Genomic DNA, 21,830 nt, shown 5'->3' with positions numbered 1-21,830 from the left:
TTAATGGTTTTTGAGTCCAACACCATTAAGCAAAGTTAAGTTAAGGTTGACTTTTTAGAAGACAATAGGGCCTTTGTTTATCATTTTAATCGTGCGCTGTTCGCGCTTAAATCGGAGACAACCGGAAAATTGTCGGTGATGACATTTTATGACCTAATGGGGGTCTGGTGGCCAAAACTGTTAAGTGGGACACCAAACGACATAGGGTGGGTGAGTAGTTGTCTCACGGTCGCGCAGTGAACTGATTGTAAGCGCAATGTTTTGTGCATAGTTGCGTCCTTTTTAAGACTGAAATTGCGTCAGTTAAATTAACGTCAGGACATCGACAACCGTAAAACAACTCATTTCAACACAATTCGTGCTTTTGATTGAGGTTTCGTTGCTCGGTAATGATACACGTGCCTAAGTCATTGGAAGCAACCCCTCGAAGACTGTAAAAAGCGTGATGAAGTCACACGCGCGTTGCTCACGCTCGTATTTATTTTACAAAACTTGGCCTCTTGTTTTCATAGCTGATTATTTAATTCTTTCTAAATAAAAAAAGGAGTTTAGAACACCAGAATAAAACTCGCTTGGGTTTGTTGAAAGACATTTTTCATAAGCCGTTTTCGTCGCGCGCGCTCACAATTTTTAGCAGAAAACACACTTTATGGATCGATGTTTGTTGCAAATTGGATTGCCTGAACTTCTTTTTCGCTGGATAATTTGCTGAATGTTTGATAGCTTTTAAAATATCGTAATGTTTTTCAACAACATCAGTCGGCAGTTCGTTAGTAATCAAAGTTGACTTTATCGCACCTTTTTTTGTTTGAGAGATTTACAGTATCAGAACACTAGATCTGTCAGGTCTACTATGATTGAGTGAGCTTTTCACACAATATGAATTATTGTAGTTTTTTTTATCCATTTATTTCTTTATTGTAATTTTTGTTTTACGTATGATGATTAATTGTATTAGGAATTTTAAATTTTACCTAGTATGCCATTGATGTTTTTTAATTTGTGTTAGTTATCTTAATCATTTAGTGTGAAATACCTGTAAACTAGCTGGTGAGCCTAGCTTGCTGGTCTCACAAAAGCTAAGCGTATTTTCACAATAAACTGCTATCTATCTATCTAACTGCTATCTTATTTGTCATTGATAGTGACGCGCATTTTCTCGCGTGCGCGTCCACTTTTCGATCGAATGATTTCATTTTCCTTTTGCTGCTACCTAGTAGGATAAGTTATTCTTTAATTAAACACATCAGAAAATAAACTAATCTGTAAAAGTATTCCGAATGCGAGCGCGTGGAAAACGATTAATGTTTCAAAGGTTTCGTTCTGTAATATATAAGTTGTTTAATTTACATATTAAGAAGTTGGCGGATTTTTACTCGTTCGTTATATTAAAAGAATCGCATAATATGTGTCTGTCTGATCACCCAGCTCAACGTTAGTGCCTTATTTTTGTCAGCATGCTTGAACACACTAAAATTGATTTGCTGGGAGGTAAAAGCAAGTAGTCAAAACTTGTTAAGCATCAAGAAATGTTTATTTCAGTTTGACAACGTTGCTAACAACCAGCGCTCTGGAGAATTCGACTGAGCTAAACATAATCATTGTCAAAAAGTTCTCTCTCTCTCTCTTAGTCCTTTGAGCCCCCAGTGGGGCATAGGGCCAAAAAGTTCAAACACTAATAAATACGATCAAAATTGAAAACAACCTCCTTAAATGAACCTACTGACTTTAAATTGTTTGTTTGTTCCCATTTCAATATTTGATAAGAGCCGTTTCTGAAATCCATTTGCTCAATGAGCGAACTCGTCAATTGAACAGGTGAATGAAATGATACTTCAAATGACATGTATGTCAGTAAAGTTATTCGCTTTATTGATCACGTGGCTGCGTGGCTAAGTGAATAAGCGGCTACCTAGCTACCTGGCTACCTGGCTACGGGGTTTCAAGAACGAGGTATAAACAAATTCTCTCTCAGTGTTGGCCGCACGCAAGCTACGAGTTATAGGCGAGTCTCGACATCACGCTTAAAGAACGAGGTAAGCGTAGCATTGTTTTAGAAGTATATGATTGTATTTAGAAGTATCCCGTAGCCACTGTTTTAGAGGTATTTCCCGGAAAGCCTAGTTCGTTTGAAGGTTTTCATGCCTGCCGCGTTTCATGTTTGCTGAAACGAGCAGTGTTCAAGGCGAACTTTTGGAAAGAATATCTGTCCTTAAAACAAAAGTTGTGCGTTAGTTTCGGTAAATGGAAGGATTAGGGTCTATTTTATCTTCTGTGCTGTAGGATTGGGTTTAACTGACTGTCACTCACTTTTTAGATGAACATAGAGGAATGGTCAATGAAAGGAAACTTCTCAAACCGGTTTCCCAGTTTCAATTTCTTAACGAGGCGACTTATATATCTCTGAAGGGTGTAAAAGTGATTCCAAAACTTGGAAGATTTAATGAAATCAGTTTAATTGTATTCTGGGTGTTGTTTGTAACACGGTAGAAGATGTTTAAACTTTCTAAGATCGTTAAGGGTGTTTTCCTTTTAACCTGCACAAGACCTACTGACCTTTCTTCTTGTTATTCTTTATTTTTTTAATGTTATTCTTGATTTGATAATACTCTAAACGATGGTTTGAGCTTTGTTTTGCCTCACTTGAAGTTGAAACTGTGGATAAAGAAAATCATACCGCGTGACCCTTGAGATCGTAGAAGTATTTCTTCAAATTGCAGCGATCATAGCTTTAGATAACACCCTAAGCTGTGACAGACTTGACAAAAGACGCTCTCACTGATTGTGAAGCCACCTTGGTTAGGGATGGGGCAAATACCGCTAAAATTATAGTTAATGTATGGAACTTTGGCCGATTTTAAGCCTCATTCTGTAATTAACTCAGCTTAAAATTGATTGACTTTCAAAATTTTGTATGTCTTAGTTGCATCGTTCGTCTGATCAAAATTAAGACCGTTACAGGCGTAAAGACGTTCATACGAAATATTTTCGACTCGCTAGTAATTGCGCGGAAATTTAATGAAATATCTTATTTGGGAAGGGTTCATTTGACGTTTTGAAATAGACATTGTAAATAGGCACCTAGGAGGTGCGTGTGGAAATGCGTGGAAGACAGCTTGTACTCGGAAGACAGCTTGTACTCCTTGTAAGTTCTGTCCTGAACTTTAAACAGAAAACGCAGCAACTGTGACTTGGAAAAGCAACATGTGAACGTTGGAAATTAGCATACAAGAAAAACACCGCATAGTAATGAGGAGCGTTTTATCAGCTGATAAAACACCGCATACTAATGAGGAGTATTTTATCAGCTGATAAAACACCGCATACTAATTAGGAGGAGGTTTATCGATGTAAAGTCACTGCACGTGATGTATTATCGACCATTTGCTAGGTTAATGCGCTTATGAATTATAAATCATTTTTTGAAAGACCTGTTTTACAAGTTTCAGTTCCCTATTTAATAATACAGTATGTGGTCAAAGAACAAAAAGTATCTAGCTGACAGACACCTTCTAATGATGATGATGATGATCATTATTATTATTATTATTATTATTATTATTATTATTATTATTCAAATAAGTTCGGAAAAGAATAACTCTAAGTAAAAATATCGGTTGGTCTAAATTCGGTACGAAACATGGTGAAATTATACTAAAGACGTTTAAAAAATAAGAAAATAGCCATTTCCAAGCATGTACCAGCGAAAGGTTAACTCGAGGCCAAAAACAGTAAAATAAAGGTATTATTCAATGTAAAGAATCAATTGTTATCTGGGGAAAACCAATTTCAAAACTGCTTGATTAACAGATAAGTTTCCCGGAGAAACAGTCCAAAACAGGGCGAATGCTCGTACCAAATTTATACCAGGAGAAAACAACGTTTGATCAGCGCTAGATCGGTACTACACTAAAACATAAGTAGAAGGGTCAACAATTGAATTTTTAAATATTTTTAACCCTATTCCAAAGACTATTCACCTTAAATAAAACACCTATTGCATTGTTTCCCAACACCAACGATACATAAAATAGGCAAAACTCAAGACAAACAAGATGCCTATACTGGCATATACGCGAGATGCTGGGGCTGATTCATTTATTTCAGCTGTATGCGTCGCCGATTAATAAAACTATCATTGCTGATGGGCATGGAATATTTTGAGTCACGAAGATCGCTTTACGTTGTTTCCCTTGTGTTACGGTACTGAGGATCTCACCGAAAATTTGGGAAATTCCATTACGATAACGTAAGTTTCTCAATGACCTCTTTTCTGTCTCCCATCGTGGCTCGGGACCGTCAAACAAAGCACGATTCCTTCGCCAGGAACTCTCCGGTTTCCACCGTTTTGGATGTCGAGTGCTTCTTAGAAGTTATTCTTTCGATTTACCGCTTCAAAATGGTGAAAGTTCCGTTTGAAAACGGCATACTTGAGTCCACAACATGTTAACAATATGGCGCCACAAATTTAATCCGTTTTTAATAAATATATCAAATGATGCGTTGACGTCACACAGGTAGGGGTGAGTGGGTCCCTTCCCTCGCGATATAAGCGACAAGAATGGATTTTGAGGGGCCTGCTTCTGTTGAAGACAATCAGAACAATACATCCCGAGTAGGAGAGGAGAGGGTTTAATGAATAAATTAATGTACAGATTTGTGGCTACGAAGAAGAAAAAAAAAAAAAAACAAGATGCCTGCTATACTGGCATTACGCGTGATGCTGTGGCTGATTAACTTATTCCAACTGTATGTTTCGCAGATTTATAAAACAATCCTTGCTAATGGAATAGTTTGAGTCACGAAGATCGCGTTACGTTCTTTCCCTTGTATTACGCTACTCAGGGTTTCAAGGGAAATTGCGGGAATTCCATTGCGATAACGTAAGCTTCTCAATGACCTCTTTTCTGTCTCCCATCGTGGTCTAAGACTGTCAAAGAAAGCACGATTCCTTCGCCAGGAACTCTCCGATTTCCACCGTTTTAGATGTCGAGTGCTTCTTAGAAGTTATTCTTTCGATTTACCGCTTCAAAAAAATGAAATTTCCGTTTGAAAATGGCACACTTGAGTCCACAACATGTTAACAATATGGCGCCACAAATTTAATCCGTTTTTAATAAATATATCAAATGATGCGTTGACGTCACACAGGTAGGGGTGAGTGGGTCCCCTCCCTCACGATATAAGCGACAAGAATGGATTTTGATTGGCCCGCTTTTGTTGAAGACAATCAGAACAATACATCCCTAGTAGGAGAGGGCAGAGTTTAATGAATAAATTAATGTGCCGATTTGTGGCTACCATGAAGAAAAAAAAGAAATCGACCCGTTTTTAGACACGGTATGCCCCTTCAGGGCATCCAGCGTAAAAAAGAAATCGACCCGTTTTTAGACGCGGTATGCCCCTTCAGGGCATCCAGCGTAAAAAAGAAATCGACCCGTTTTTAGACACGGTATGCCCCTTCAGGGCATCCCGCGTAAATAGTGTCAGACTCTTAATATTTCTCGTCTTTCTATCGTCTAGCAAAGCATCACTGTGAAGCGAATCATTGATATATCGAAAGAAGCCTATTGTTTGCAAAGAACTAATTCTTAGCAATGGCATTGGGGGTGGTCGATTGTTTATTTTAGTATTAGTTTTTATTGATATTTCTTATAATTCTTTATAGCTATTACATTTTTACATAAAATTTTTGAATTCATGTAAAGCGCTTTTGATCAGTTGTTAAAAGGCGCTGTATTCACCTTTGAATTTTTAAACATGTTTAACCCTTGTGGAAAATAACTGTGCTTAACGTTCAGAGTACGAAACGAACTCACAAGGCTAATAAGATATAGATACATTATGTTTTTTTTTTTCTTACTTAGAATACGTCGCGATGTTTTGCATATCTGTGATCGCACCATTGCTGTTGTTGCTCCTGTCCGCCACTGTACATGGCGAAGTGTACCTTGGTGAAGTACGATGCATGGCTATAACCTTTACCCCGAGAGGATTTCTCAAAGCTGATGGCGCTACGTTATCAATATCCGAAAACCAGGCACTTTTCTCCTTACTCGGTAAGTTCTTTTTTAATTTCTACAGCTGGAGCATATTCGCCTCCTGGAACGTAGACAGAACCAGTGACAATTTAGTTTGAACCAAAGTCGCTATAAACGTATCTCCCTCTCTGTGCCACCTGGTAATCAAGGTGCTCTGAGAATTTTCTACAACAGTATCATTCGGTTTCTGGGTGTTTTTGCAGTCCCTAAAGTGTTTCAAACACTTAAAAACCCAGACGGTTTTATCCACCGGATTATTTTCCTTGTCAACACTTGCCGGGGAATTTAATAAACCTTAAAGGGTTAAACGTTTCCATGGCAGAGTACAAAACTCTACTGATCGTATTTCTTACAACAACAAAGTATAAACGTGAGTCCAACGAACTGCATCTCACAAGTCTTAGGCTAAGATGACAACGATGCAGGATTTAACAGAGCAATATTTCGTTGTTTATTTTAACAATATCATCAGGCAATGATCACAAATACAAAAAAGCCGTTGGAATGTTTGTAGTCTTTTCTATTTGCGATCATTGCCTGATGATGTTGATAAACAACGAAATATTGCTCCATAAACGTATCTCCCTCTCTGTGCCATCTGGTAATCAAGGTGCTCTGATGATTTTCTACAACAGTATCATTCGGTTTCTCGGTGTTTTTGCAGTCCCTAAAGTGTTTCAAACACTTGAAAACACAGACGGTTTTATCCACCGGATTATTTTCCTTGTAAACACTTGCCGGGGAATCGAATAAACCTTATTGAAAGGGTTAAACGTCTCACAGAATACAAAACGCCACTCGTATTTCTTACAACCTCCTATGTCAACTTTTTTTCTCCTTCCCTTACTTTCTTACAGTGCAACGAACTCAACCGGAGCCACCCAACGATGATCAGCTAATCACAAGTCACATTAACAACAAAGGAGTCTGGCTTTGGTAGTTTGTAAGCCAATCAAAAACGAGAACATTTCTTTAAATTTCAAATTGTCGATTTTTTTTGGGTTCCCGGTTGAGTTCGTTGCACTGTAATACATCCAAACTAGGTGCCTGGTCAGTTAACGCTATCATCATTCCAGTGTTTATTTCAGCGATGTTAACGGTGACAATGAGAAAGTAACAAGCATCACTTCGTGTACCACCAGCCTCCTTCTTCCCACTCCGGCGCTCTTCTGTTCCCACTCTCACTCTTCATCGTGTTCATACAGAGAATTTGATTTTCGATTAACAGTTCTGTTCCAACGGCTCATATACTCATTTTGGTTTGTTTGTTTGTTTTTTTCTTTTCAATTTTAGGAACTATTTACGGAGGGGATGGACGCACTACCTTTGCGCTGCCCAACCTATGTGGGCTAAAAACAACAGACGGGAAAGGAAAAGTCGACTGTTTCATTGCCGTGTCGGGAACTTTCCCATCTAGATCTTAGGGCCGACTGAAACATAATCAAATATATTGTGCAAAATCCCTGCATAACTTTTTTAGATGCATTGTGGTTGGTGCTTGATGTTCTGTAATGACTTTAATTCATATTGGTAATTTATGTCAGTCTTTATCTCTTTTCTTTAGTAAGCAAACAAGATATCCGTTCGTTGAAATCTACAAGGCTCAAGTACTCGACATGTTTTCTTTCATCAATAAAGACACGAAAACAAGTCTTAACCTAATCAGTGATATTCCATACAGTATACCTTGCGTTTTGCGCTGCTCTATTGTCCAGTCCACTGAGTTCTTATCCCATACAAAGCCTCTATCGCCGTCGTTCTATTGCCTTTTTTTGCGACTAACTTGGGATTTATTATATGGCGCACTACTCTAGTCGGAAGGTCGGAATGGATTGAAACTTGAAAAATGTCAGGCTAACGTTTTCCAAGTTCTCACATTTTTGTTTCCGAAATGCGCTAGATCACATCATGAGTTGTTCTTTTCAAGAATTGAGTTGATTTCTTTCCTCTCACCCTTCTAGGAATTATTGTTTTAGCAAAGCGAAGGTCTTATTTCACCATTTTTAACAAAAGAGCCCCATGATACCTCCCTTTGAGAAAACTAGTAAGGTAATGCGCATAAATAGGAGAGGTGAGATGGTACGCAAAATAAAGACATATCTGGTGGAACGCGTGCAACAGCCGAATATTCCTTGAGGGCTTGAACTGCGCAAAAGATGGGATTCTGGTTTGAAGGTAGCGGTACGTCTAAAATGTGCCCATTAACTTTTAAAGTTTTAGTTTAAAAAAAAAAGGCAGAGCGTCATCGGGTGCGTAAATGGTTCCGGATTCGATTTCTTTAGCAGCGAGAAGAAGGCAACTAAAAGTAATGCCTTCATGCAGAGATGAAGTGGAAAAAACATGAATCATTGAAAACAAATACGATGTTTCCTATTGCCGGACAGTTAATAAAAGGCAATTGTTATGACACCTGACAAAATTCTTTGTAATATGTTTTTGTTCGCATTTTTGGCCTTGGCCTGGCCCGAACCACAATAGATTTTGAATGTTTAGTAAGCGACCAGCGTGCTAACCTTCGTGACTGGCTTAGCGGTTGTGCGAGAAGACAGCAAAGCCAAAAGCGAGCAAACCGCTACCACACAACTATGTCTTCAGTAACAAAGATGCGTTAGATTACGATAACTTAGAACTCCAAGAATCTGTGTGTGGTTATCTCAGCATGCTGACCTACCGACAAAAATGCGCGTGTTTCTCAACTCCACTCGAGTGGTAAAACCAACCCTTACAAAGGAGAAGGATCACCTGTGCCGAAATTGGAATTACTACAACAGCAGCTCATGCAAAAACAACCGATCGAGTTTACAAAGAATACCCTCAAATGCCGCGTTTGTGAGTCCCACACCCAACCGATGCTGCACTGCAGCCGACGTCGAATGGCAATACCACTCGCAGGCGGGCAAGTGTGACGTGGATCTCTCCCTTGTGAGGCACGATTTAAATGGGGACTGTACAAAACCCTTCCCGCAAACCCACTAAGTCATACAAGACTAAGTAATACAACAAATTTAATTAATTTAGTATACATAAACGCTCAGTAAACACAATAAACGGTAACGTAAAAAAAACTTTCTTAACCTAATTAATTATCTTAAACTAAATTACTTATTTCAGTTCAGTTCAGTCCTTCCTTGTTCTTGAAGTCTTCTCCAGGCACAAAAAAATTGCTACTTCAACCACTCGCATAAACAAACCGCACCAACAACCGTTCACTCAAACCTCTCCTTCTTCTCTTCTGGCGCCTTTTCTCTTCTTTGCTCCCGTCTTGTTTGACTCCGCCGCACTCAGTTTTATTTTCTATGCACACGCCTTGAAATCTTGTTCACTCGCCGCCGCCGACAAAAGGGTTTATGTCAGGGAAAACACGGCCGGCTCCTGCCAATGGCTCTTGACAGTGACTTGAACAATTTCGCCTTCGACCTTGCAATACAAACTTTTTTGCTTCTCCTTACTTCTTCTTACTTCTCTGTCCTTTTTCTCCTTCCAAGAATAACAACCAACTACACAACAACAACCTTGACCTCTATTTAAATACTGTACACAATTACGACATTACAAAGAAGATTCCAGAAAACGCTAACTACAAGATGTACAATAAATGCTGATTACACAATAAGATACAAAATATACGGTAACGGGATATAATAATAGTTAGTTAGATTACATTGAAATTTACAATACTACACACCATTTTCTAAGACAATAACTACTAATATACTAGTGACATTTTTTGACTGATAAAAATACGACGAATTAAGACTACAAATAATTAACAATAAACCTAACGAATTTAGATAATGAAAAAGAAACGACTACATTTCTACATGCAAACACGAAACATGAAAATGCAAACATGAAATGAAAACAACAAAAACATGAATAATATGAATTTTGTGACCGCAAGGTCCAACGCAATGATGATTGGGCGATTTTGTCCCTCACTCCGTACAAGTTTCATGCTTTGATGGGTGGGTGGCCCATAAATTATACCAGCCATGACTCCCAAGTTTCAACAATGAGGGATCATTCTTCTGCCCAACAGACATTCATAAAATTCATAATAAAAATTCATGAATTGGAAACTTTTGGCCCTAGGGAAAGGATTTTAAGAAAACGCAACTAGATGCTTTCTAGCTGTAAAATCCTTTGTATAGTGCCTAAAGTTTCCAATTCAGGAATTTTTCAGAAGCAATGTCTTATGAAAATTATTTGACATCGAATTGCCATACAAACATTGTTATTTCAAGACGTGTTTGCCTACTCGTCAAAATGGCGTCGAAAACCGTGATAAGGCCTATCACGGCTCGAGTTTTGTTATTGGCGTATTTCTTCCATTCAAACTAATATAATAGGGTATCTATATTTATAGGATTTGACACAAATGGTCATTAGCACACCAGTGCACCAAAGTGTGTGAGCTTTTATGAAATTCCAAATGTTTTCCTTGTGGTGTCCCAGCGCGTTAACGCTCATTGAAAACATTTCAATCGTCTAACTTTACAATAGATTTTATCAAGAATCGATAGAAAAATGGAAAAGGCCTCATACCTTTGTTAGCTTGTTATCTCGTGTTTGATGTCGCGGATAACGCAAAGGCTCGTAATTCACTTTGGCAAACACTGCTAGTTTTGCGTTTGAAGGGCTTGCGCGCTCTTCCATAACTAAACGGCTTTTAAAACATTTATTTCAGTCTTCATTTTGTACGCTTTACGGTGATGTATAGTTTCCTAGGATTTATTTCAATTAAAACAGCGCGAGTAGAAATAATTTCCCGGAGGACACCCTGGTATGTATTCAATAACTTTAAACGCCAAGTTTCGGTGTCAGCAAAGTCAAGATTGTAAACACAAGGGAATTGAACTAGCGTTGCCTGGTGTCAACACCAGCTTTCGAAACGCCTTAGTTGAACAACGGTGTGAAGAGCTGGTGGTACCGGACTCATTCTGAGCGTGGATCAATAAATTTGAGAAAGATTGGCCAATAACGGAACAGCTAAGTGCCGCATTCACTCGAATCACGTGATGTCATGACTAAAAGGCATGCTACCTGAGCAAGCACTCGTAATGCCAACGTTATTGTGAGTCGTAAGGAGAAACGCACGATAGGCCTTCAGTTTCCTTTAATTTACGACAGAAAGGTAAGAGCGTATTCAACATTGTTTTCACTATTTTTATTTAACCACTAACATATTTCTAGAGTTATTTTTCCTATATTATTTTAAGGCTCCAGGTCTATTTCGGCCAGAAAAGACTTCCACCGGTTACCACGTGTTCTTAAGAGTCTGATGGACAGCTTTAGTAGATCTTAAGAATGACTCTTTTCGATAACCAACGCTCACCTATTGGTAACATATTTGATATAAAGCTATGTCCAATTGCCTGATTATGTTTTCTCATCTCGGTTTTCTTTACATCTCGGATGGTGAACTTTTGCTATTTTGTCTAGTGGGTTCCATTCTGAGTTGTGTCAATCGGATTTCTTGATCTTAACCTTTGGTATTTAGATGACATTGTGATAGCTTTCCCTTTAGGTAGAACTAATATCTTTTTTTAAAATTATCATAGTTTTTTAAGGACATTTATTTGCGTCTTGGTTGAATTCGGTACGAATCGAACTTTGATTGTCGTGCTCCAGCAGGGACCAAAAGAAGTTGATTGTTCAAATTAACAAGCGATAAAAAGCTTAACTATTGGCTTGATCATTTACTGACATTCTGTTCTTAATGGCTATTTAAAACGTTCATTGTTTAGACGTCGCCTGGTTTCTTTTGTATGCTAATGGCCAACGGCAGCTGTGAAAACTGTTAGAATACAGGATTTATTTCCAACAATCGCTTACTTATAACCAGATATAACCAGAAGTAAAACTACTTTCTTCGTCGTTATACATTAATAAGGCTCATACCTTGTCACTGTGCTCAACATCACCCACAATACCGCGACATATCCGGGACTTTTGTTACGCTCTGTTCCCACGTTAGTCACCAATTTGGCGTCGTTTGGAATTTTACGCAGCCAGTTGTGTATTTTTCACCTACTATGAATACCACACATTAAATGCAACAGGAACTGGTGTTGCTCGGCTCAAGCGGAGTTCTTAGATTATTGTTCTTTTACCATAAATAGGCTAGGGGCGCATGAATAGATTTTTTTATCCCGACTGCCATTATCAATTTTATCTCACGTTCGCACATCTAAAAGTTTGATTGACAGCAGCCATTTCAACGAAGCGAACACGACGCGAGCCCGAAACAACGAAGCCAGTTACCTGTTACTCCCGTGGGAACAAGTCAACCATCTTTATGCCTCATCTTGCAAATTTTGGCACCGTAAGTACGTGCCGCGAAAGACAATAGAGTTGTTGGCGATGAAATGGCGGAAAGGGCAACCGAACGGTGCATGTTTTGTTTTCTCGTGTAGTACGATATGTTTTTTTTAGTATATTCGAAATGGAGTTTAAATGGACAATACATACATATCCTGTGCGTGATGGAGTCTCGTGGACAGTCATCTTTATCCTAAAAACTGTACTTTTCTTCCTTTGTAAAGTTACCAAGTAATAATATTACAAACTAATGAAGTTGCGCCAACTTTTTCAAGAGGTTTCAGGTCCACGGAGACAAGCAACGGAAATGAATAGACAAACATTTTCATTCATTTTCCTTTCTTTGTGTCCTCTAAGCTGTTAGAGCAGTTGCCTTATGTTTGCTGGAGTATGATTGGCAACTTACGGTCAGAGCTTCATCGACTGTCAATGAAGGGTAACGTAGGCACTCACATGATTGGTTGGTATCAGGATGTGCAGTATGTTCCTTCCCTTCACTTGACAAGGGATCAGTACAACAAAGATACAAAACTAATACATAAGTAGAAGGGTCAAATTGAATTTTTAAATATTTTTAACCCTATTGCAAAGAATATTCACCTTAAATAAAACATCTATTGCATCGTTTCCCAACACCAACGATACATAAAATAGAGAAAACTAAAGACAAAATAATACAAGTGTCAGACTCTTAACATTTCTCGTGTTTCTATAGACCATATTTGTATTCTCGGTATCGAACTGGATCGACCTTGCAATGGAGGCTCTTGCGGGGGAATATATTAGAAACTATTTGCATGTGAAAAGATTTCCCCGCATAAGTCTCGTGTGCAAGCTAGTTCCAGTTCAATACCGAGAATACGAATGCGGTCTATTCTCTATCAAAGCATCATTGTGAAGCGAACCATTGATATATCGAAAGAAGCCTAGTGTTTGCAAGAACTTAGCACAAAAAGAAGCCCAAAACAGATCACAGTACATTCTGGTGATATTTCTCTGGGTCTTTTAGTTGCTTGAATGTTTCCGGAATCACTTAATACTCTGACACGTTTTCCATTTTAACAAACATAAATTACAATCGTGTCTTTTTTAGTTTGTTCAGCGACAAGTTAAGTTATGTTTAAAAAACGAGCAGCAGTGTTTTATCGGAATTTAAAACCACGAGGTGCAGCCGAGTGGTTTTAGATCCGATTAAACACGTGCTGCGAGTTTTTTGAACCGGTGAGGGTAAAGGGCGGAAAGAGTTTGCGGAATGGTATGTGGAATGGCATAATTATGCGAAATACGATTTACGCGGGGAATAAATTAACTGAAGAGCGCATCCTGTTTTCGCGCCAATTTTATGAGAGCAGCAGTGTTTTCGATGCATCGGACTATTAAACAACCAAACAACAGATTGAGGATTAGAAAATATACGCCTGGGATAGAACATGTCTGATCGCTGGTTAGGAAGTGACAGTGAAGAAATCGATGAAGTTTCGCATTCAAGGAACTAGCCGATAAATTAAATTTGTAGTTGACAAAAAGAACGTGGCAGCGAGTAGCCTAGACAAAAAGCGACACCAGACAGGAGAAATAACATCAGTCCAAGGCCAAAACTATTATGTGAGAAATTTTAAATTTAAACTCGGTCATTTTATCAGACTCTTTGACGGTTACAATTTGTACAACTCATGGGAAAAATATGTTCTACTTTTTCTCACCTTACATTTTCGCAGAGCGACGAGTACGCAAGTCACTGTTGAGCTGCTGAGCTAGCTACCTAGCTATTTAATACGGCGATTCAGGTAGCTATAGTTCAGTTGACGTTATCGAACTAAACATATCCGTCTTTAATTAAGGTCTTTCAGTGCCAGACGTCCCAACCTAAAATGAGATTTAAAAGCGAAAAAGCCCTAGAGCAAAAAAACAGATGACAAGTATGGTGCCTAATTATCGACACTGGTTGTTTGAAAGGTTGTGAAACTATTCTTATCACAAATGCATTTTGGTCAAATTGTTGCTCGTTTTCCCGCTCATGATAAATGAATCATCGTCCATACAGGGTATGAGAATTGATCTTTTACCGAGGGTTTAAAAAAAAAAAGAAAAAAATGTTTATTATTTGCCCTCGGTAAAGGATCAATCTTTGTCCTGAGAAGACTTCACGCAGTGCCACGTTATTTTTGTCAACCAAAGTCGCATGGAGTAAAGTGAACATGAAATTTAATTTACAACGGATTTACTCATAGTTCCTTGAATGCGAAAACTATAAACAGTTTTCATCGCTCTCTTTACCCTCACTTCTTCCAAATCAGCAATCAGACGATCAAATCCTCGAATTGTTGTTAATATTTAGCAAGAGTCCGCAGGATCAAAAAAAGCTGCTGCTCTTATAAAATTGGCGCGAAAACATGACGCGCTCTTCAGTTAATTTATTTCCCACGTAAATCGTATTTCGCATAATTATGCCATTCCGCACGCCATTCCACATACCATTCCGCAAACTCTTTCCGCCTTTACCCTCACCGTTTTTGAACGGCTTCAAAAACTTTCCTAGAAAAGCGTTTGTCAAGAGAATTTATAACAATGATGCTTTTGTGAACGTTGGAAATTAGCATACGAGAAAAACATTAAACACCGCATACTAATAAGAAGGAGGTTTTCTCGGGTTTTAAAACCACTGCACGTAATGTTTTAATGACCATTTGATAGGTCAATGGGCTTATAAATAATTAATGAGTTTTTGAAGAAAAACATCCTTTGTACGCTCGGCAAGTTTATCGTGTCGAACTTTAACCCTTCATTCCAATCGTTCCCATAAATAACCTAGAACTGTTGAGTGTTTTCCGTCCGGGTGTAAGGGAGAGTTACTAGTTTACAACAGCACTTCACGTTAGGTCGAACAAGTAGGTTCTAATAGTTTTCAAAAGTCACTCTTGAAATAACTCAAAATGTCTGCCTTTTCTAAAATTAAGCTTAATTTTTATCAGTGTTATTAGAAACACCTTACTACCCTCGTAATGAATCGCTCGATTTAATACTCCAGGCATAAAGCGCGGGCCATGAAATACTTACATATAAACTTTATTTTCTCTCGAATTTCAGAGTAGCTTACAGAAGCTAATATCTTCGAGAACACAAAAATACAGTAAAATGTTAAAGAAATACATTATGCACATGAAAGAGACTAATATTTACAAATATATCTATATAATATTAGAAAATCATTCAGCGGAAAAAAAAGCGTCCAAATAAAGTAAATCCCTGAATATTTCTCTTACACTCTGTAAAAGCACTATTGCGGATAAAACTTCAGGCAGCGCATTCCACTGCTTAACTGAGAAATAAGAAAACGAATTAAGGCTTCGGGGGTGGGGGGAGGGGCTTGGAAAATAACTGTGCTTAACCCTTTTCATCCCAACAACACATATATGGGACGAAAACACCGTTCTTACTTCTATGAATTGCTTCTTGTTTAACTTAGGCTACAACGTCATGATAATGTGTGAATGGCACCAGCTGATGTATACTGCCATCATCAAACCCAGCAAACTGACTACACCTCCCGATTTTCGCTACATATCACCGTTCGTTTGGCAACAAAGTCCTAAATGCCAATTTTTCGGCCAGATAATAACACCAAAAATTACACTTATTTATCGTCAATTTTTAATCCAAATAATTTGTTCAAAAATGAAAAGTCTACATTTACAGCAAACCTCAAGGTCAAACCTTGGCATCTGACTGGAAGTTTTCTTCTAAACGCTTTCCGAAGGCTATACTTCAGCCATGTGATCAGACCCAGTCTTGCGTATCTCACGTTGCCTCGTTTACGCCCGAAAAGAATTCTGGGTAATATAGCCATAGCGCGAGCGTAGAACTCCTGCTTTTTCCATCTCGAGCCACCCAGTACTACCAGCAAAATTTTGAATCCATTGAATATTTTACTACTCCAAACTCGCCCAAATTGCCTTGGTAGGTCCTGGAATCCATCCACAAAACGGCCAGAGAGACAACTTCACTCGTGGGCCTCCATGTCTGCTACACAGCATGTTTGAAGACTCAGTCAGCATGAAACCACTCTCACCTCCGTTTTCTTTCAGAGGATTGCCTCTACCCACATTCCAGCTTAATGATGCCAGAGTGGGGGCTTCTGCAGAGGAAAATGGCTCGAAAAACACTTATAAAGCGATGATTTTACCGGATCCGTGCTCGTGCACTGGCTCGAACAAACAATAACCGTCACTTGCATCACGTGAGAATTTAGCCTGAGCCCACAGTTTCTTAAGACCGTAGATATTTTTATTTCATCTCCATTTATGGAGAAATTAAGTGGTTCAGACTGTTTATCGGCAAAAAGTCATTGAAAAAAATAGCACACACCTGGTATTTAAAGGGTTAATGTTTAGAGCACGAAAACAACTCACAAGGCTAATAAGATATAGATCTAGATATAATGTTTTTTTTTTCCTACTTAGAATACGTCGCGATGTTTCTCATATCTGTGATCGTACCATTGCTGTTGTTGCTCCTGTCCGCCACTGCACATGGCGAAGTGTACCTTGGTGAAGTACGATGCATGGCTATAAACTTTACCCCAAGAGGATTTCACAAAGCTGATGGCGCTTTGTTATCCATATCCCAAAACACGGCACTTTTCTCCCTACTCGGTAAGTTCTTATTTAATTTCTACAGCTGGAGCATATTCGCCTCCTGGAACGTAGACAGAACCAGTGACAATTTTGTTCGAACCAAAGTCGCTACAAACGTATCTCCCTCTCTGTCCCATCTGGTAATCAAGGTGCTCTGAGAATTTTCTACAACAGTATCATTCGGTTTCTCGGTGTTTTTGCAGTCCCTAAAGTGTTTCAAACACTTAAAAACACAGACCGTTTTATCCACCGGATTATTTTCCTTGTCAACACTTGCCGGGGAATTTAATAAACCTTAAAGGGTTAAACGTTTCCATGGCAGAGTACAAAACTCTACTGATCGTATTTCTTACAACAACAAAGTATAAACGTGAGTTCAAAGAACTGCATCTCACAAGTCTTAGGCTAAGATGACAAGGATGCGGGATTTAACAGAGCAATATTTCGTTGTTTATTTTAACAACATCATCAGGCAATGATCATAAATAGAAAAGGCTACAAAAAAAGCCGTTGGAATGATCTAATCAAAAAAGCCTTTTCTATTTGTGATCATTTCCTGATGATGTTGATAAACAACGAAATATTGCTCTGTTAAATCCCGCATCCTTGTAATTTAAATATTAGACTTGTGAGATGCAGTTCTTCGGACTCACGTTTTTACTTTATTTAAAAACAACCTCCTATGTCAACTTTCTTTCTTCTTCCCTTACTTTCTTACAGTGCAACGAACTCAACCGGGGCCACCTAACGTTGATCAGCCAATCACAAGTCACATTGACAACAAAGGAGTCTGGCTTTGGTAGTTTGTAAGCCAATCAAAAACGAGAACATTTCTTTAAATTTCAAATTGTCGATTTTTTCGGTGTTCCCGGTTGAGTTCGTTGCACTGTAATACATCCAAACTAGGTGTCTGGTCAGTTAACGCTATCATCATTCCAGTGTTTATTTCAGCGATGTTAACGGTGACAATGAGAAAGCAACAGGCATCACTTCGTGTACCACCAGCCTCCTTCTTCCCACTCCGGCGCTCTTCTATTTCCACCCTCATTCTTTATCGTGTTCATATAGCGAATATCTTGTTTACCTGTGAACTGCGGTGTAGGCCCGCGAATTTGATTTTCTATTCCAAAGGCTTTTTTGTTTGTTTGTGTTTTTTTTTTCTTTTCTTTTGCAATTTTAGGAACTACTTACGGAGGGGATGGACGGACTACCTTTGCGCTGCCCAACCTATCTGGGTTAAAAACAAAAGACGAGAAAGGAAAAGTCGACTGTTTCATTGCCTTATCGGGAATTTACCCATCTCGTTCTTAAGGCCGACTGAACCATAATCAAATATATTTTGCAAAAGCCCTGGATAAGAAGTTGAAATGAACAAATAAAGAACGCCTGTGAACGTTTTTAGATACATTGTGGTTGGTGCTTGATGTTCTGTAATTACTTTAATTTATATTGGTGATATATTTCAGTCTTTATCTCTTTTAGTAAGTAAAACAATATATCCGAGCGTTGAAATCTGCAGCACTCAAGTGCTCGACATGTTTTCTATCATCAGTAAAGACACAAAGACAAGTCTCAACCTAATCAGTGATATTCCATACAGTATACCTAGTGTTTTGTGTTGCTCTATTGTCCAGTCCACTGAGTTCTTATCCCATACAAAGCCTCTATTGCCGACGTTCTATTGCCTTTTTTTGTGACTAACTTGAGATTTATTATATGGCGCACTACTCTAGTCAATATAAGAAAACAAATGGTCTTAGTTTGATACCATCAGCTCATAATTTACTGCGACTGTTTATAGCAGATAAATTGACACTCTCAATCAACACAATGACGGTTTAGGCACTTTGGGGATAAACTCTTGCCTTTATTTTGAAATTGATACATGATATGCTGTAGAATACAATTAAGGAAAAGAACTCCAAATGAGCGAAGATGATGGTGTTATGTTATAATGTTAATTAATGTTAATTAGTTGAAGTGTGATCCTTTTTAACATCTTCGTGGAATGATTTAACGAAAGAAAGATAGCCTAAATAGGCGTCACTCTTAGTGCCGGTGAGTTGCGAGACAGAAAAAGGAAAGTTGCAACCGCTTTCTCTGAAACTATGGACTGAATAAAGCGCCAGAGCAAGCCGCCGGGATTTCAGGTATCACGCGGACTTGATTTTATTGCAAATTCCAAAAACGTTGTTCTGGCAACGAAAACAAAAAGCAATTGTCAGTTTTGTTATAAATTATCATCCCAGGGCAATAAACTGTCGATAAGTTATGAATTGTTTTGAACATTTTGTGTTGGACTTGTGTATCATTCGCCATTCGCAGCCCATATTTGTAAACACGCTCTAATAATTATTAATTTTAAGCGCTCAATGAAATATTTCGCGTAAACAGTTTTCTTTATATGGACTAAAGACATGTATAACTCCAGAAAGGATGAGGACTTTGTAACATTATTACGTGTTATTACGTTCATACAATAAGCAGACTTGCATGTGAATATATAATTAACAATTAGATTATGAGCTCGAGATTTCTATCGCGTGATAGCTGATGAGGGCGCAGCCCGAATCAGCTATCATGCATAGAAATCGAGAGCGAATAATCTAATTGTTTTAGTATAAATCTACTTGTCTTTCAAAACTAAACAAGTAAATTATCTACATCCTCATCGCAAACACTTCGAAAACGCGAGGAAGCGGCCGCCATTTTGTTGAAAACCGCTACTCGCTATCTATCACAGAATAGATAGCGAGTAGCGTAGCCAATCAGAGAACGGCATTCGTGATAGAACACTAGTAGATTTATACTAAATGCTATTAGTATAAATTCACCAGCGTTCTATTACGAATGCCGTTCTCTGATTGGCTACGCTACCCGCTATCTATTCTGTGATAGATAGTGAGTAGCGGTTGTCAACAAAATTCAGCCCGCTTCTTCGCGTTTTCCGAAGTGACTGTGAGGAGGATTTGCATTATTTACTTGTTACGTTTTGAACGTCTAGTAGATTTATACTAAAACAATTAGATTATGAGCTCGAGATTTCTATGCGTGATAGCTGATTCGGGCTGCGCCCTCATCAGCTCTCATGCGATAGAAATCTCGAGCTCATAATCTAATTGTTAATTAAAAAGGAATTGTGGAGCTCCGCTTTTAGGCTGGGCTAAATATATATACTCAACTGCAGTGTGAAAACTAAAACAAAGGATTGTGCACGGTCGCGGCCCTTCCAACATAAATTGCAGCGCCATTATTATCATGGCAAGGTTTCAATTAACTATGCTACTGACTCTTTAAGGTACCGTTTTACCGCGTGTTTGAACATACGGCAATAATAATCGTTCATGAAGGCCGTATCATACTTAAGCGTCAAGTTAAAGTGCTTAAGAACGGAAAGGTAATTAATTAGGGAACTGTAGCTCCGATGAGAGTGCAACAGAAAAGTAATACAATTGAAGAAAATTGTTTTGGCAAACGGCAAGGGCTTTAAGAATTCGTAAAATTGGCAATATGGAAGGTAGGCTTTGAATGAGACGTTAATATAACAATAGAGTTGATGTTCGCGGGCGTAAATATGTTTTTGGCCCGACTCAGGCTCATTTTAGCCCGAGCCGCAGGCGAGGGCTAAAATGAGTTCTGAGAAGGGCCAAAAACATATTTACGCCCAAGAACATCAACTCTATTACTATTATAATAATTTCAGAGGGCATTCAGAAAAGAAATCAAAGACAGGCGTTTATTTTACATTTGTTTCATTGTTCAAAACTATTCATTGTCGCATAAGCTTTAAACTTCAACAGAACACCGCAAAATTTGTCGAGAGAATATTGCTTCTAAGTTTTCAAAGGGAAAATAACAGAATTTTGTGAGCAGCGAAGACATGGTCACTTGCAAGTGTTAAAATTAATTGTGCAAGTGCTAAACTGAGCAGGTTTCGCTCGACGAAGACAAGCTGTTTACCTTCACCTCGCCGCCGGCCATGGAGCTACTACAGGCATTATTTCCACCATCGTACACCAGTTTCTGTAAGTCCTTTTCTCTAGCTAGCTGAAACTACTGGGAATTTGCTTCTTCGTTAGGTTTTTCAGCCATTTTGTAGCTCAAAACAATTTTTTTGCAGATGGCAGCGCTTTCAGTCAAACAAGCAAGAAAACGGCGCGAACAGTTGAATGGTTTCCAGTTCTGATTGGCTGGCTACGTTATGTTCTTGTTTCTCATTGGCTTAGAGCATCGGGCTAAAATATATTTTAGCCCGCTGAATTTTCCATTTTAGCCCGCAAAATACGCGGCAATGCCCAATGAAATTATTATAATAGAGAGATTTAGCATCGGGTAATACGAGAAACGCGAGCAACAAAAATGGCCACGTGACCACGATTTTCCCGCCATTTTTCGCGTTTGCTGGTTGCCGGTTGCCGTTTCTAGGTGAAAACAGGCTATTTCGCGTTGCCGTCTGCGTGAGAACTACATAAGTATTTCTTCCTGTTTTATCTTATACATATAAGTAGTTACTTGTTGAAAACAAGTACCCCAATAATTTTTCCTGCAAGTCATACTAGGGTAAATTAAGTTTCATGTTTAAAAATCCTTCACAACTCACTCCTTACCGCACTTTTCTTCGTGAACTGACCACAGCGAGTCGCAAATCAGCTTCATCGAAACTCGCAAAACTAGCTTTAGTCAAAAGGTTCACGCTATTTAACGTGAAACGTGAAACGGCAAGGTGACATTTGCCGTTTCACGTAAACACGATGCCAAAAATTTCTCCTGTGTTTTCTTGGTTGAATCTGGGGAGGCAAAGGGCCTGAGTTGTGCAATCTATCGTGTTAGTCGA

General features: G+C 38.6%; 1 protein-coding gene and 1 long non-coding RNA gene across 2 annotated transcripts; both read left to right on the top strand.

The window, feature by feature from the left end:
* Window positions 1-1,936: 1,936 nt before the first annotated feature.
* Window positions 1,937-7,703, top strand: LOC146487652 (uncharacterized). The gene is made up of 3 exons (XM_085083757.1): window positions 1,937-2,036; window positions 5,868-6,059; window positions 7,335-7,703. Exons 2-3 carry the CDS (start codon window positions 5,879-5,881, stop codon window positions 7,463-7,465), a joined length of 312 nt encoding a protein of 103 aa, XP_084939883.1. The 5' UTR covers window positions 1,937-2,036; window positions 5,868-5,878; the 3' UTR covers window positions 7,466-7,703.
* Window positions 7,704-11,085: 3,382 nt separating this feature from the next.
* LOC146487651 (uncharacterized) lies at window positions 11,086-18,404 on the top strand. The gene is made up of 3 exons (XR_014856753.1): window positions 11,086-11,175; window positions 16,823-17,014; window positions 18,177-18,404. It is a non-coding gene; the product is annotated as an uncharacterized LOC146487651 (long non-coding RNA).
* The last annotated feature ends 3,426 nt before the right edge of the window (window positions 18,405-21,830 follow it).

This window comes from Pavona decussata, unplaced genomic scaffold, assembly GCF_977016875.1.
Source record: "Pavona decussata unplaced genomic scaffold, jaPavDecu1.1 SCAFFOLD_14, whole genome shotgun sequence".
NCBI classification, from domain to species: domain Eukaryota; kingdom Metazoa; phylum Cnidaria; class Anthozoa; order Scleractinia; family Agariciidae; genus Pavona; species Pavona decussata.
This window is presented reverse-complemented; position numbering and strand designations above follow the sequence as displayed.

Excerpts from the sequence above, each read along its gene's own strand:
- LOC146487652 (XM_085083757.1), top strand. The coding sequence starts at position 5,879 with ATGTTTTGCATATCTGTGATCGCACCATTGCTGTTGTTGCTCCTGTCC. Across the intron at positions 6,060-7,334 it reads GGCACTTTTCTCCTTACTCG|GAACTATTTACGGAGGGGAT; the intron begins GTAAGTTCTTTT and ends TTTCAATTTTAG.